Source organism: Nematolebias whitei, chromosome 17 (assembly GCF_014905685.2).
Source record: "Nematolebias whitei isolate Nwh7 chromosome 17, NemWhi1, whole genome shotgun sequence".
NCBI classification, from domain to species: domain Eukaryota; kingdom Metazoa; phylum Chordata; class Actinopteri; order Cyprinodontiformes; family Rivulidae; genus Nematolebias; species Nematolebias whitei.
The window spans coordinates 22,749,320-22,766,806 of record NC_056514.1 but is presented as its reverse complement, the minus strand read 5'-3'; the positions used below and the strand labels follow the sequence as shown (position 1 = coordinate 22,766,806).

General features: G+C 40.2%; 1 protein-coding gene across 1 annotated transcript; it reads right to left on the bottom strand.

Moving 5' to 3' along the window:
* Positions 1-6,862: 6,862 nt before the first annotated feature.
* On the bottom strand, positions 6,863-16,699 carry LOC119423410 (sodium-dependent neutral amino acid transporter B(0)AT2). The gene is made up of 12 exons (XM_037690796.1): positions 16,396-16,699; positions 15,198-15,427; positions 14,852-15,009; positions 14,193-14,313; positions 13,912-14,087; positions 9,762-9,872; positions 9,437-9,678; positions 9,183-9,357; positions 8,368-8,569; positions 7,787-7,946; positions 7,542-7,704; positions 6,863-7,279 (listed from the first exon to the last, which is right to left on the bottom strand). The coding sequence occupies exons 2-12, from the start codon at positions 15,406-15,408 to the stop codon at positions 7,034-7,036; spliced, it is 1,965 nt and encodes a 654-aa protein (XP_037546724.1). The 5' UTR covers positions 15,409-15,427; positions 16,396-16,699; the 3' UTR covers positions 6,863-7,033.
* Positions 16,700-17,487: the final 788 nt, after the last annotated feature.

The following is a 17,487-nucleotide window of genomic DNA, read 5'->3' as shown; positions in this document are numbered from 1 at the left end:
GGTGTTGACTGATCTCAGGTGTTTTTAACAAATTCAGCTTTATGTTGTGTCTGTGTTTATTCCTACAAATGCAAAATGATTGTGGTGAAAGTTAATAATGTGACATTTACTTTGTAAAACTGACTTTAACTTGATAAAAAAAACAAATACATACAACTGCTCCGATACTAGAATTTATTTGTGCCAAATTAATTCAACCCTCACCAGAATCTACATAAATGAATCTAAAGGTTTGAGCTCACAGCTCTTGAAACAAAATAAGCGGTTCAAATCATTTTCATTTATTTATACGTGTTTCAGGGATTTATCTACATTTGATTTAGAAGTCTCACATTTTTCTCACTTTCAAAACAAATGGATCAACAGTTTTTGTGAAGCTAAAATCACTTTTTTCCTTTTATAACAAAAAAGATGTGGGTATATTTGCAGTTTCATGGCCACAGGTGCTTAATCTGGCAGAGAATTATCAATAAATGTCTCGTTGGAATAACATTAAACTCCATATACAATGCCTGCACAACTTTAATGTTGAGATTTCTCCGTTATAAAGAAAAAAATTAGACTCAACTAAACAAACTGAATCATCTGTAGCAGAATCCCTGGATGACCATGGAGCAGAAAGAACACCACGTGCTTTTTAAACGTGTTCATCTTAAATAAATGGTTAAATAACAAAAAGAGCTTCTTTTTTAAACCGTTTATTTTCTACTGAGACAGTTTGTGATATTAGATTAAATGCAAATCAGTTCAGTTTTGATTGTAGACAAACATCCCGTTGTGTTTCACAGATAGTCTGCAGTAGATGTGGTGGAGTAAAGTTGGCATTGCAGCTGCAAATGAGTAATTTTTGTGCAAATTTTACAAATAATTGAACTTAAAAAAAACACTTTTAATGACTATATCCTCTTTAAAGCCACATGCAGCTAACTAAACATCAGATGCAATTCTTTTCCAAATCCTGAGCAGATATGGTTCTGAGGGGGCGAGAGGGCAGGAAGAGGGGAGGGAAGGGCATGGCAGACGGAGGAGGGGACAGACAGGGGGGAACAGAAATAATGGACGGAGTGTCTGAGAGCGAGCCGTAACCAGACTTCTGCAAACAAGTTGCACCGGAGTCAGCAGAGGCGTGAAAGTACACAGGAGGTTCCATGGTGTCTGAGTCTGCAAACAGAGAAGTCAGAATGTCTCACCAGCAGAAAACAAAACTTCCTGCGCCCCGAGCGTGAGGCCCACCTGGGTCATCGTTGAGCTGGGTGTGTAGGTACTGGTGTTTGGTGTAGAACTTGTTGTAGATACAGTAAACTGCAGCCATCAGAGCAAAGGTCCCAACAGATGCCGCGATGAAAAGGAATATCTTGGCGTTGTCTTTGTCACCGGGACCATCTGAAAGACACAAACGCACTAAAGGATCCTTCACTGTGCAAACTTTACACACTTCTGTGCAGGATGGTAATGCTAACGGTTCGTTAAATGGCTCTTACATGTTCGGTCGGCATTTAGGTGAGGGCTATTGGCTCTGATGAGGAGCTCCCGAATGTTTGGAGGAGGTGGAGGAGGTGCTGCTGGGCCCTGATGGGGACTGATCTCCTGCTCGGACTGGAACGTGTTCTGTGAGCTGCTCAGTGGAAACATCAGCAGCAGACAAAGAGCTGCCAGGCCCCCCATGAGGATCATCCACTGACACAAATACAATAACAACTTTCAGTCACGAGCGCATTAAAAACAAAGACTGACCTCTTTATATTTTGTTTCAAAAGTTATATTTAACATAATTCTGTGGTCAGGTTGATAATATGGGAGTTGTCTCTCGGAATCATCCAGCTATTTCCCAGTTGAAGCTTACAAACTTCTTTAAAAGAAGTCATCATTTGAAATAATTTTCTACCAAAACTTTATTTCACACAAAGCAAACATAGAATATTTTAAATGAATCAAATATATTTACCTGAGACGAAGCAAAGACAGGTTTTCTCTCGGTTGGGTGTTTGTTCGCTCTGCCTCTCTGTCTGAAGTGAGAGCGGATCCAAGACGACTGAAGTCCCCAGACGTGTAATTATTTTTAAGGGGACACCTGAGGAGTCCACAGTGCAAACATATAACATGTAGACAACAGATGATGCACTTAAAGGCTTTCCTTTAACATGCTCTGCCTTCGCTCAGTGACTCCGGTTCTTTTAGAGGTTCAGATTTGAAAAGTCGGCACATATAAGTCTTATTAAGCGTCTATTTTTAACTAAAAGAGCAAATTTAGATGATGAAATATTCTGAAAATATTACAACACAGACCCCTGCTGCCACACAAACAAACTGCGTTCATGTTGTTCAGTTGGCTGGCAAAAAAAGATTCAAAACAGAGTTACATCAGTAATACAATTTAAAGTATAGTGTTACTTCAAGGAATACGTGTTTTAATTTTTAAATATTTTGTTTCACTGTGGCAGAAAAACTATGAAAGTAACTGAAAGTGGAACTAATATAATATGCAAACAATCAGTTTATAGATTTTCACAAGATATAAGGATGAAGGGTATTACTGTAACAACAAAAAAGAGTAAGAATTGATTGTGTGTAAATACTAAACGTAGGTAAATTATACCAGTATACTGCTATAACTTCAATAGAAATGCACTAAAAAAGACAAGCATTTTGGTAATTTTACCTGATGCATGATGTCCATTATTGTAATTACTATTAATAAAATAATTATTAATTTGTATGCATGTATTATCTGCATGTATAAGGATGTGTGATGACACTCATGTGTTTATATCAAATAATTTGGGTAATTGTGCGTGCATGCGACATTATTTTATATATATATTTATATGTTCATGGCGTTGTGAAAACAGGTTGTTTTTTTAAATATATATAAAAAATGATATTTACCTTACATTCCTTGGATATTTGAATACCATAACAAGATACAGCCACTAGGGAGCACAAACCAGTGTATCTCTTGTGCCGGTCCCAGTCTTGGGTAAATATTGAGGGTTGTGTCAGGAAAAGCAGCTGATGTAAAACACTTTTGCCAAAACTATAATGCGAGTTCATCCAAGCGACACCATACAGGATCAGTCGAGACACGGGTTAACGATGACGGCCCCTGGTGCTGTTGACTAAAAGGGTGTTGGTGGAAAATGTGCTACTGTTAGTCAGTGACTGTCTGTGAGCAGCAGTTTGGTTTCATCTAGAGAAAGAGCACCACAGATGCCATCTTGGCTTTGAGGATGCTGATGGAGAAGTACACAGAGGGTCAGAAAGAACTTCATTGTGTCTTTGTGGATTTATAAAAAGCATGACAGGGTGCTGAGGGAGGAGGTGTGGGATTACATGAGGAAATCTGGTGTGGCCGAAGTATGTTAGACTGGTACAGGACATGTATGAGGACATGTATGAGGACAGCAGGACAGTGGTGAGATGTGCTGTAGGAGTGACAGATAGCTTCAAGGTGGAGGTGGGAGTGCATCAAGGATCAGATCTGAGCCCCTTCTTTGTTTGCTCTGGTGATGGACCGACTAACAGATGAGGTCAGGCAGGGATCCCCATAGATTATGATGTTTGCAGATGATGTTGTGATCTGTGGTGAGAACAGGGAACAGGTGGAAGAGAACTTGGAGACATGGAGGTATGTACATGAAAGAAGAGGAATGAAAGTCAGCCGTTGTAAGACAGAGTACATGTGTGTGAATGAGAGGGAGGAGGTGGAACAGTGAGGCTACAAGGAGCAGAGGTCACAAAGGTGCAGGACTTCAAGTACTTGGGGTCCACTGTTCAGGAAAATGGGGAGTGTGGTAAAAGAGGTGAAGAAGAGAGTCCAGGCAGGATGGAGCAGATAGAGAAAAGTATGAGATCATCAGAGGTACAGCACAGGTTGAACAACTGCGAGATAAAGTTAGAGAGACCAGACTGAGATGGTTTGGACATGTCCAGAGGAGGGACAGTGGGTATACTGGTAGAAGGATGTTAGAAATGCAGCTGCCAGTAAAAAGACAAAGAGGAGATATATGGATGCAGTTAGAGAGGACATGGAGGTAGTTGGAGTGAGGACAAAGGATGCAGAGGACAGAGTGAGATGGAGGAGGATGACTCGCTGTGGAGACCCCTGAAGAGGAAAAAGCTGAAATCAGACCATATCAAGCCATTGATATTACATTACAGATAAAAATATATTTACTATAGATGAGTTGTATGATTAAGTAAGTTTATATTTTTCCTACTCATTTTTGAACAGATAGAAAAGGTTCAATATTTAACTTCATTCTCTTAACTTTTAATGTTTCTACTTTTGTATGGATTTAATTGTGCATTCAGTTTATTTCTGGTTCAACCTGTGACCTGAGATCACTTGATGTTGAAAATCAGCTTACAGCCATTTTGGTCATAACAAAATTCAATTATGTGCAATCTCATATTACTGTATAAGATGTCTCACTCATAGTATGTTATGAATGACTTTCAGCTACTTCTACAACAAATTTTAGCTCTATATCAGTAAGTTTGACTGATTTAAGTTTTTTTTTAATTTAGGCTAATGCTATTTAACAACTGCAGCCATTTTAGACTCAAATGATTCCAAAGGATGAATCTAGGCTCATGCACAGTTCTGTAGTTTATAATCAGACTGTCAGACAAATATTTGAAAAATTTGGTTCTTTTTCATCTCGGTAATCATCTTACTTCAACCGTAAGAGGTCAGTGCACAGAAAGCTTTCATGCTGGATGCCCATCTCCAGTCTGATATTTGATCCTTGGAGTGTTCTTTGAATCACCTTCCAGTAACGGAGCAGTTTTCCATTCCCAGACTCTGCACAGGAACAGCTCCAACAGGTTAGCTGCCTCAGCAGAGGTCCAGGTGGCCTTGGTGTTCAGGTTTCAGCTCACCTGCACTCACTCTGTGAATAGGAGTTACAAGATTCTTAGACAAAACAAACCAGAGTGGGGGAAACCCACTCTATTACACATCTGTGATTACACAGGTTAGAAGAAAAACACGTTTTTGCAGCTCTGCGTGCAGTCGCCATTTCAAATTTGAGATATTTACCTTTGGCCCGAGGCTCCAAGCAGATAAAGGTGCAGAGCAGCAGGTTACCGAGGTGTTGTGTTTGAGAATATGAGCAAAGAAATGAAGAAAACTACCTGACAGCATCTTTGGATCTTCAAGAAAAGTTATACTTCCACTGTATACGTCTGCAAACTTACAAAGATGGTGGAAAACATCTAATTTGAACGAACATACACCTTCATTTCTGCTTAAATCTAAAAAGAGTTCTATTCATCACTTCTGCCGTCACATTTTCCTTTTTCTCTACAACTCATTTGACTAAAGATTTTAGAGCTTTTCGTTTATCCAACATTTTACACATTTCATTTGTAAGAATAACAATTTTCTAAATTGGGCATGAAATCAGGCAGAAGTCTTTATAACGACAAATCCAACAAAAACGATTGAAAGAGGAGTAAAAATTTATTTTACTGGAAAAAGTAACAGAAATCTTAATGTACATAACTCTACAACAGGATGTTCATTCAAAACTTGGGCTGATTCTTTCTACGGGGGTCGCCGCGGACCACCGAGCTGCAGCCGCCAAAACAAACGGATCAAAAACTATAAATACAACGGAATGATTTGTTCTCTCTGCCCAGCTAACGTTGAAGGCACTTTGAAGGAGGTTCACTTTGACTAAACAGATGAAAACAACAAACAAATTCAACACTGTCCCACAAAAACTACAGCTGAAGACAAACGGTACAAATCCTCAAAACTTGAACTCGCAATACTGCACTGAGCACTTCACTAGTTTAAAGCTGTACTGCAAGGAATAAAGAACATCACACTAATGACTAATTTACAACTAAAAAGCAAAACCAACATTTTGATTATTTACATGAATTATACACATATTTACAATTTCAGTATTTTCACCAAACGCACAGGAGAGCCCAATAAATATACTGTTTGAGATGCTAATTTTAAATGTGTCATGCAGCAACATATGCTCTTTTAGTAATAGATCACGTTCCAACATCAAACTTATAACTTTTTTATTTCTCTCCAGTGATCAACACTGATATTATATGCCTTAATAGTAGCAGCATTAACACATCAGCTTATAGCTGAGACGGTCTGGAAACATGTTGAATAAATCCTAGTGTAACTGTGCTGTAATTTGTTTTTACTGAAAATAATTTTTAAAAACACTCTTTAGACAACATTCATCAGAAATCCTTGGCGGTAATGAGCTGCGAGAGTTGGCAAAACATTATAAAAAGGTTTAAAAAATGGTTTGTTGAAATTAGATCTGTAAAACTGATGTCATCTTACATGCACGTGTTTAAACGTGTACAATTCACAGTTTAAAACGGTTATTTAATGGTAGCCCTTTGAAAAGTCCCTCTTTTCATCCACGGTCTTAAACGAGCTTTTTGTAGCAGAACAGAGCGCAGCAGGCGGGTCTGTTCTGCGATCCCAGCCTCGTTAGCTCTGCTCCAAAGTTATGTCCTCTAATTAATGAGCCGCAGTTTGACTTGACTAAAGATGCTACCGTTCAACTTTGTAACAACATACAAAACGGAAAATAAAAACAGATGTACAACATAACCCTCCTTATAAAATGTAGAGAGGAAAATGATAAAGTTTAGAAAGCTGGATGAGAAATTACAAACAAAGCGAGAATCTGTATGATGTTCACAGTCGATTCTGAAATATGACCCTTTTTTTTTGCTTAATTAGATAAAAATATGTTGCATAAATTCCACTTTCCACAGACTTTTTTGTTCCATATTTTTGTCATAATAGACATTTTATAGTTATACTAGGTGAAACAACACCAAAATGTATCAACCATTATCCTCTGGATATGCATGGGCATAAGTTAAGTTAAATAAAGATATATTTTTAAATATTAAAAAACAAGCTTTTGACTCACGTTTGGTAAAAGCTAAAGGATCATTTAAATGTCTTTTAAAACGGACCGTTTAATTTTGCTTTGCTGTATATTTCAGGTCAAGTTTCACCACAAACTGAAGCCAGTGTTTAGGAAGGAGAAGTAGTGAAGCCGTTTGCGTCCTCCAGCTCTGACACGTCGGCCATTGGAGTTTCATCAGTGTTTACGACGCTGTAGTGACCAGTCTCTGTGTCCCTGTACTTCAGCTTTTGCTTTCTCCTGTCCTGCATAACAGCGTGGATCAGCCCCACTGGGACGGGCAACATGGCAAATATGATGAGTAAAGACAAAACAGCCAGGGCCCAGCCGGGGTAACGCAGAAATCTATCCGTCGCCTGAAAAATACAAATCAAATGAATTAGTCAACGACCAGAATAGTGATCATTTATTGCACTGATGCTTTCATGTGGAGGCAGGAGTGGAGAAAAAGTTGTTTTTGTGCACATGTGCAGAAACAAAAAGGAAAAAAAAAGTATTTTTAATTGAAGCTCAACATGTTTTGTGGTTGAACCATGAGAAGCTGTTAAAAGTTTTTAGACCGCAGCGATGCCGCTGAAATAAAACTAAATTTTTCTACAAAAGTAAACGCCTTCATACCGTGTCCTGGTTCCATGCCCTGTAGGTCGGGGCTTGAAGAAACATGCGGATGGTGGTAGCTCCAAGCAGCCCCAGCATAGACAGCAGGCAGACGTACTTCCACAGGTATTTATAAATGACGTGGGGACGCCAGCCCAGCATGGCATGGATGTCGTCAAGAAACCTGGAAACATTTGCAAAACATTCGAGATCGAGGCGAAGCTGAAAATCTCACCAGACACCCAGAGTGTGAAAAGAAACCTCACCTGTCGGCTCCGTACAGCCACGACACACTGAAGGTTTCGAACATGACAACGATGATGAGTGGAAGAGTGGCGGAGTAATCATCAAACATGCTCACGAAGTAGTTTCCACAGCGCTGGGTGAAGATGAGGCCGATCAGAAATCCAATGATGCAGCTGCCGACTGAAGCAGCAAGGACAGAAACGTTGAGCGTACTGATGTGTTAAAAACATTTTTGTCCCTTTAGTGTTAGTTTGAAGTGGTGCCCATCTTGAACTGGGTTGACTTAAAAAGTTTATCATTGTAAATGTACATTAAATTATTAATTTATGCAAATTTCACTCAAATTTGTCCAGTGGTTCATAAGATATTTTGCTAACAGACAAATTATATAATAATAATGCATTTTATTTGAAGGTGCCTTTCAAATCACTCAAGGTCACCAAACAAGAAATACACAGATAAAAAAAAAACAATAAAAGGCAGACACAATTAATGGTAGAATACATAATGACATAAAGCCTTTCATTATTCAGTAATAATAATCAGTTTTATATGATCAAAGCGATGCCGTAAAAAATCTTCGAGTAAAAATTGTGTTTACCTGTGAGTTTGATTTTGTTGTTAGCCAGACACTTGAAGCGGTCCCTGAGCGGGGCGAGGATGCCCTCCATGGTGCCGAACATGGTGCTGAGACCCAGGTTGAGCAGCATGAGGAAGAAGATGGCCGACCAGAAGGGGCTTCCAGGCAGCAGCGTCATGGCCTCTGTGAAGGCGATGAAAGCCAGACCCGTCCCCTCGACGCCCTGGACAGAAAACAAGTTGAGATTTTCTGTCAAAATGCAGAGGAAACTATGAACGACTGAAGACATTTACAGAAGAAATAGAAACGTGGTTGATAAATCTAAAAGAAGCAGAACAGTAGCTAAAAGCTACAAGGAGAAAAAAAGGCAACAAAATGTTATTTTGAAGCTAAAAGCAGCAAAATGGTAACTAAATGCCGTAAGTAGCAAAAACAAAGTTTATTTATCTACTGTAGCACCAAGTCACAGCTGAAGTCATCTCAGGGCACTGAACAGAAACATTCATACATATAAAATGTAAGTTAATATTTATGTGAGGAGCAGACTGCTTTAGGTTTAACTTCATCACAGACTCATCTTGAGCAAGCATAAAGGCAACAGTGGAAAGGAAAAACTAAAAAAAAAAAAAGGAAAAGAAAAAAATTAAAAAGTATAAAAAGCCAAATGCTAAAAAAAAAAAAAAAAAAGCAAATGCTACGTAAAGGCTAAAAGTAAAAAAAAAGACTAGATCAACCTGAAAGTAGCAGAACTACATATGTAGCTGTAGTTCGATTGCAAAACACACACTGAAAAAAATAAATCCACAAAACATGAACAGGGTCAGATACTTTCTTACATTCTGCATCTCTTGCTCCAGGTTGCACTCTGTTAAATTGCCAGGGAAGTTGTTTCCACTCCGTTTAAACCAGTCAGTGTAGACCTCCAGACTCACTGATTTGGGATCAGAGTAGTTAAAGTTGGGCATCAAGCTCGGATCCAAACCACTGTGCTCCGACAACTTCTTCACGTTACTAAAAAAGAAAAAAGAAAACGTTCCTAAACATTCAAGAGGCTTGTGAGGTAAAAACGAGCGAAAATCCTCACACGTACCTGACCACGCATGCCATGACTTTTTCTTTTGCACGGAAGCCAAGCACAGCAAACACCACCAGAGTGGCCAGCACAGAGGTGAGGAAGTTTATGAAGGAGACCGTGAAGGCATCGCGGTGACAGTTGTTGTTCTTGGGATTGTAGGAGGAGTAGGCAATGATGGATCCAAAGCCGAGGCCCAGAGCGAAGAAAACCTGCGTGGCCGCCTGCCGCCACACCTGAACGTCTCCCCAGATTTCAAGCTGCGGAAGAAAACACAACGTGTGTCAAGAAAATCCTCACATCGGCTTAACTTCATTCAGCCAGATGTTTTATCTGCGGATACCTTGGGGTAAAACATGTAGAAGATTCCTTCTTTAGCTCCGTCCAGCATGAGTCCTCGGACGAGGAAGCAGAACAGCACCACGTAAGGGAAGATGGAGGAGAAATACATCACCTGGGACATGAGGACAAACTAAATTATCCGGGAGAACCAGCACTTCATCTCTAATATTAAATATTTCACCACACCACTGGGTTTTCCCCACACAGACAAAAACTTGAACACAACATCAGGTTTAGAAACAAAGTAGTAGTCCCTCGCTACATGTTTGTGTTCATGTTTGTGCTGATGTTCAATGTTTTATGTTATGAGTGCTTAGTGTATATTTAGTTGATGTTTTTCTTAGTTCATATCTTAGATGTTATTACTGTTTTTCTTATACATTTTATTGTTGGATGTAACTGGGACCCCGTGTACATAATTTCGCTCCACCACATGTACCACATGAGGAGCGAATGACAATAAAGAAACTCTGACTCTGACTCTGACATCGCGGTTCGACTTTTGTGGACTCCCTCTTTCACGGTTTTTCAAAGTAAGATTGTACGCAACATAAAAATAAATAAATAAAAAGATTGCGCACGACACACGATTGTCAACTTTTAATATTTCTCACGTGACTGGGACAGTACAGGATACAGTAAAAAGTTAACGGAAAAAAACCTTTGACCAGGCGCTGCCATTTTGTAGTTTTCTTTCAATAAGTCTACACTGTATCGCCAGTCAAAAGAACTACACTACCCAGAAGCCAACAGTGTTTCCGGCCGCTGCTTTCTGTTGAATGGAGGGAAAGTTTTGATCTGATCTGAAAAAGTTCGGTCCTTAGTGACTTTGGTGCTCAGTGGATGCAGAAAACCGTATGGAATAGACCGGGAATTGGACCAGGACTACTTCCAGCCTCATCAGTCAATCTGATGCTGCTTGCCGGCTCATGAAGCCTCTCGAGTGGGGAGGCGTTTCTTGGAGGGCCGGTGCCTTCTCCAGAGCTCACCCGGACTTTTATCATCTGGATTCCTCTGGATTATTTGGACTCAGTTGGGACCATTGTGTGGTTTTGTGCTGGCTCTCCGAAGGTCCGGCTCTCTCTAAAAGCATCTGGTACTCAACGGCTGCAGAGAGCCGATCAGAACCAGATCAGAACCGGACCAAGGCTGGTGAGTATCCATATAAAATTTAGCAGTAGCTACTGTGCAGTACATATACAGTGAAGAAATTAAGTATTTGAATATCCTGCGACTTTTCAAGTTCTCCCACTTAGAAATCATGGAGGGGTCTGAAATTTTCATCTTAGGTGCATGTCCACTGTGAGAGACATAATGTAAAAAAATAAATCCAGAAATCACAATGTATGACTTTTTAATAATGTATTTGTGTGTTACTGATGTAAATAAGTATTTCAACACCTGCCAATCAGCAACAGTTCTGTCCCTCAAAGACCTGTTAGTCCGCCTCTAAAAAGTCCACTCCACTTATTATTCTAAACTAGAAGCACCTGTTTGAGGTGGTTAGCTGCATAAAGACACCTGTCCACCCCACACAATCAGTAAGACTCCAACTACTAACATGGCTAAGACCAAAGAGCTGTCCAAAGACACCAGAGACAAAACTGTAGACCTCCACAAGGCTGGAAAGGACTACGGGACAATTGCCAAGCAGCTTGGTGAAAAAAGATCAACTGTTGGAGCAATTATTAGAAAATGGAAGAAGCTAAACATGACTTGTCAACCTCCCTCGGACTGGGGCTCCATGCAAGATCTCACCTCGTGACGTATCAATGATCCTAAGAAAGATGAGGAATCAGCCCAGAACTACACGGGAGGAGCTGGTCCATGACCTGAAGAGAGCTGGCACCACTGGTTCCATGGTTACTGTGGGTAATTCACTAAGACGTCATAGTTTAAAGTCATGCATGGAACGGAAGGTTCCCCTGCTTAAATCAGAACACGTCCAGGCCCGTCTTAAGTTTGACCATGACCATTTGGATGATCCAGAGGAGTCATGGGAGAAAGTTATGTGGTCAGATGAGACCAAAATAGATCTTTTTGGTCTTAATTCCACTTGCCATGTTTGGAGGACGAAGAATGATGAGTACCATCCCAAAAACACCATCCCTACTGTGAAGCATGGGGGTGGAAGCATCATGCTTTGGGGGTGTTTTTCTGCACATGGGACATGACGACTGCACTGTATTAAGGAGAGGATGACCGGGGTCATGTAGTGAGAGATTTTGGGGAACAACCTCCTTCCTTCCGTTAGAACATTGAAGATGGATCGAGGCTGGGTCTTCCAACATGACAATGACCTGAAGCACACAGCCAGGAGAACCAAGGAGTGGCTCCGTAAGAAGCACATCAAGGTTCTGGAGTGGCCTAACCAGTCTCCAGACATAAACCCTATAGAAAATCTTTGGAGGGAGTTCAAACTCCGTGTTTCTCTGCGACAGCCCAGAAACCTGCTGATCTAGAGAAGATCTGTGTGGAGGACTGGGCCAAAATCTCTGCTGCAGTGTGAGCACACCTGATGAAACTACAGGAAACATTGGACCTCTGTAACTGCAAACAAAGCCATCCATCCATCCATCCATCCATTTTCTTTACCCGTTTATTCCATTTTGGGTCACTGGTGCCCATGTCCAGCAATCACTGTGCGAGGGGCGGGGTACACCCTGGACGGGTCGCAAGTCCATCACAGGGCCACATAGAGACAAATGAGACAAACAACCATTCACTCTCTCACTCACACCTAGGGACAATTTAGAGTTACCAATCAGCCTAACATGCATGTTTTTGGTCTGTGGGAGGAAACCGGAGCACCTGGAGAAAACCCACGCATGCACGGAGAGAACATGCAAACTCCACCCAGAAAGGCTGGACCGGGGTTTGAACCAAGGACCTGCTCGCTGAGAGGCAGCAGCTCTACCAGTTGCACCACCGTGCTGCCCGCAAACAAAGCCTACTGTTCCAAATATCAACATTGATATTCACAGGGGTCCAAATACTTATTTGCAGCAGTAACACACTAATAAATTATTTTAAAAAATCTTGCATTGTGAGTTGCAGATTTATTTATTTTTTTAGATTATGTCTCTCACAGTGGACTTTCACCTAAGATGAAAACTTCAGACCCCTCCATGATTTCTAAGTGGGAGAACTTGCAAAGTCGCAGGGTGTTCAAATACTTATTTTCCTCACTGTAATCTATGGTGTTAAAATTACGTAGGTTTAAGAGTTTAGAACAATGCTAGAGCGTGGGAAAGGTTTATGAAGCATTAACATATATATAAATACTAAAATAAATATAACGTCCCTACATTGCAGTTTTTCACTTATTGCAGGGGGTGTCCTGAACGTAACCCCCGCAATAAACAAGGGACTACTGTATCATTACTCTGATCAGGGTACGGCGTTGATGATTGCCTTCTCGCACAGAGCAATTAAATCTGTGTCTGGGCAGAGCAGCCTTTACGACACATGGACCAATCAAAAACTGTTCTTAAGTCAGAACATTTATAATCTTTACGTCTGAATCGGTGGTGGGAAAAATACTTTTTTTTTTTTTAAAAAGGTCAGTCAGTCGCACGTAATATTTCTGAACGCCGATCATTTTAATCCTCTTGTTTTTGTACTGTTAGGCTGATTACATTTCTCTGTAGTCGCTGTGGGTTTCAGTGAAAGCTGCGTCTGTCCTTCACTGCCTGTTGTGAAAAGATCTGTACGGACTGAACTGTGGCGTGTTTTTCTTACACAACACAGAAGAAAAACATTCAACACACATCAGGGGGTTTCAGACTCGACGTGGATCGGCACTTTTTAAGCTAGATTCCATTGTGCACGAGCACTTAAATCCACGCTAAACATGTGACACGGATTTTTAACAAAGTTCCCAAAGTACAAGAATAAAACTGCAGCATTAAATGGGTGCTCTATTATTTAGTCATCTAATTGTATGCTTTTAAATACTTTTTTTTTGGCAAAATGTAGTATTTAAAGTATAACATATGTACATTTCTATAAAATGATAACACACCAGCAGGAAAATATAATGCACAATAATATACGTTGTCTAACACACAAGTTTAAAAAGTAGTGTTAAATCTAAAGTAACTTCCTTGTGTGTGTTTGTGACGAGAATCCCTCGATTAGATGCTAAATACCTTAACAGAGGACTTGATTCCCTTGAACATTCCCAGGCACACGATGGTCCAGGCTGCAAACAGGCAGCCCACAACATGCGGGTTGAAGGAGCCCACCTCATCGATGGAGTATGTGATATCCAGAGCTTTGCGGTACCAGAAATACGACGTGGGAGAACTTTTCTCACATTCTGTCACTGATAAGAAAAAAGTTGTAAAAACAATTAAGACACTACTCTCATGTAAGACACGTGGTTCATACTTTTAAACTCTATTAATTAATCAATTCTACTATTGTTTACCTGTTATATTTCCTTGCAGTGAACAGTTTTCCCAAGGTAACGGGGACTGGAACGAGTTCCCAAAGTAGAAAAGGCTCCATGCGAGGATCACGTTGTAGTAGAGCGCCACAAAGAAACAAACCTGAGGAGTTTTAGAACAGGATAGTTCAAGGAAAAAAAAAAAATATATAGAGAGATGTGACAGGTAAATGTGTTCTACCTACAGACAGAAATGCAGTTAAAAATATGTATTAGAAAGGTACTGTTCAAAAAAGCAGCCGCCAGTTTTGGATCGTTTTGTAAAAATTAAAAAAAAAGTGTGAACATCACATTATTGCCCAGATAGTTTCTTTCTAAAGCTTCTTAAATAAAAGGTTTTTCCAGCAACAGCAAAAAGGTTTTAAACAGGAAATTATTCATTACCGTACTGTTCGCTGTATAAATCGCACTTTTTTACATAAATTAGCAAGTCCTGCGACATATACGGCGAAGCGACGTATTTATGGTTTTTTTTTTCCACTTTATTAGACATATTTGAACTGACGCAACTTATACGGCGGTGCGACGTGTACGGCAGAAAATACAGAATATACTAAACAAAATAAAAGGAGGAAAGCTGCACGGCTTTCTGTTTTATAAAAATCATAGAGAGGAGAGTTAATCATTTAGCATGTGTTTACCACGCAGCTGGAGTAACCGATGCCTGCGAGCCTCGGGGAGATGGACTTCCACACTCCGATGCTGCCCTGTCGGATGGCCTGACCGGCTGCCAGCTCCAGGAAGAAGAGGGGAATCCCAACGACCAGCATCAGCAGCACGTAGAGAAGGAGAAAAGCTCCTGAGACAAGAGGAACCGGACTCAATTAGCCAAACAACCTACATTCAGGGGAAATAAAAAGTGTGTGAAGGAGAAGCTGCCATTGTTTGCTATTCAAAGTTTCCTTTTCCATCATCAGCTGCGCACCGAACCCAAAACTTTCCCATTTAGTCTCTTGTAAACTACAGACAGAAGTCAGAAGTGCTCACCTCCTCCGTTTTGGTGGCACAAATATGGAAACCTCCAGACGTTGCCGAGTCCGACACTGAATCCCACCTGAGCCAAAAAGTACTCGATTTTACTGTTCCATCCCGCTCGAGAGGCCGGTTCAGAGGTTCCCTGCTGCAGCTCCTGAACGTAGCGGCTAACCTCATACTCTCCGGGTTTGTCGTCATCGGTTGGCAAAGGCTGCTTCTCCATCTGAGAACGGAGCGAACAACTGGACACAAAACAGACGCTAATGAAGGAACACCCATTTAGAAAGACTTCTGAGCAGAAGTTTTGCAAAGCGGGAACAGATTTCGGCGCCGGAACAGGTACATTACGCTGTTATTAGTTCAGCGAGTTGATCTAATGAGGTCAGGAGTAGCAGGAGAAACTAGTAATCCAAAAAGTATTTGGTTGACGTATGCAAACATAGCAATTAGGCTAGGTTGTGAGGCCATCCCACTTTGTATTTGATAATGTAGTTTTTTTGTTATCAGTATACAAAAGACAAAATATCAGAATCTCAAAGCCTTAAAAATGCACAGTACTGTATCTGTTATGTATGCAGGCATGGCTTTATGTCATTTTAAGCAGTAATCATCAGCTGATTAAAACTGGTTGCCCACTAAATTATCACATGTATGTTGAAGCTTTATGGACATGAAAGTCCATTTAATTTAATCTATTTATTTGTTTTATGCACTCATTGTCAACATTAGTTAAGATGAGTTTCTATTGAACATTGTCAATGTTCTCTGTAATTTCTGCCCAAATAGTTGCAAACATGAATATAATCATCCTTAATCCACCCTGAAGTTAGAAATGTGTCATAATAAGGGTGTCTCTAATATTTTAACTTAATCACAATAAGGCTTTATGATTTGTGGAAAGACAAAATGAATTATTATTTTTGGTAACTTGACTTTTTCTGCCTTATGGTGGTGAGTTAGGTACAGGTAGGATTAGGATAATCCCTGATTAGAGATCCTTTAAATCCGTTCATCCACATGTATTTAAAAGTTGCAAGCAAATTCTTATTTTATTAAAAAATACAGAGTAACAGAAATAACTTGGCGAGATATAAACATCACGGCGTTGAGGCGCGTCCTCAACCTCCTGAATATTTATTAATTAATCTGGACTCACTAAAATATTTTTAATATACATGTAAATTCAACAGCATTTTATAAACTAACTCACCTGGTCTCCGGAAAATGTCTTCGATGAATAAAGAGGGATGTTATTGAGAGGCGGAAAACACGAGAATCTTTGATCCTTCCGTCTGTTCAGAGATAACCTCCACGTGCGAGTTCAGCGGCCACTACGTGGCGAACCTCGAGCGCGAAGATGTAAAATACTCCACTTTAGCTGTGAGACACTTAGTTCTGCTCACATGTAGTTACAAAATATTGATAAAAATGAGATTGTAAGTTTCCCCGCATGTTACCGCACTGTTGTTTCAGGAGGAGAGTCGCTAGACGTCTCCTTCCGCGTGATGCAAGAGTAGAAGGAGGAGCGCTCCTTTTTACACACCGAGGGAGGAGCGTATGCGTTAAACGAGCGTTCAGCAGGTTTACTGACTTTTTTATTTATGTTTCTGAACTAAACTTCAAAATAACCTCATTGTATTTGACTAGTTACACGTTGAAATGTGCATATGCCACTTGGCAGAAATCTGAGCGGCGCATTTTGAATGATAGCGGTTTAGACTCCGCCTACTCAGCGCGCCGCCAAACGCGCCGACGTCACTCATCGATTTAATAAAAATATCAACGAACGCTGCCCCAACCTACGCCACACCCACCTACGCTGCGTCTGACGTCACGAAAATGATGCAAAGACGTGGCTGCATCCAAAATAAAACTTAAAGGAACGGAAGAAAAAAAAGTAGATAAGGTTTTTACTTATCTATACCTGTTTTAAGTTCACTCATACAGTGTACTTTAAAGCTCTGTCCATATGTTCGAATATAAAGCTGGTTTAGGAGTTTTAAATATCAACTTCTTTTTTTTTTTTTTTTTTACTTTGAAAGACTGTGTGAATTTGAACGCGTAATGAACGCACGCGCCTCAGATTTATTTTCCTAAACGTGCGATCGGATGCAGTCAGGGTATACATTAGAATCCCAGGGGGATTATAGAAAAGTTTATGTTTTGGCCTTCTTAAACTTTCAAATTTAAAACAGAAGTTTATTTATTTATATTGTTTAATATTCTATTTTAGGTTGTGGCACGGACTCTAATTTAGTGTTTTCTCCTAGTTGAGTTTGTTTGTTTGTTATTTCTAAGATGA

Coding starts and splice junctions, on each gene's coding strand:
- LOC119423410 (XM_037690796.1), bottom strand. CDS start 15,408: ATGGAGAAGCAGCCTTTGCCAACCGATGACGACAAACCCGGAGAGTAT. Junction 14,088..14,192: donor ACTGCAAGGAAATATAACAG/GTAAACAATAGT, acceptor TTTTCTTATCAG/TGACAGAATGTGAGAAAAGT. Junction 8,570..9,182: donor TGGAGCAAGAGATGCAGAAT/GTAAGAAAGTAT, acceptor TTTTCTGTCCAG/GGCGTCGAGGGGACGGGTCT.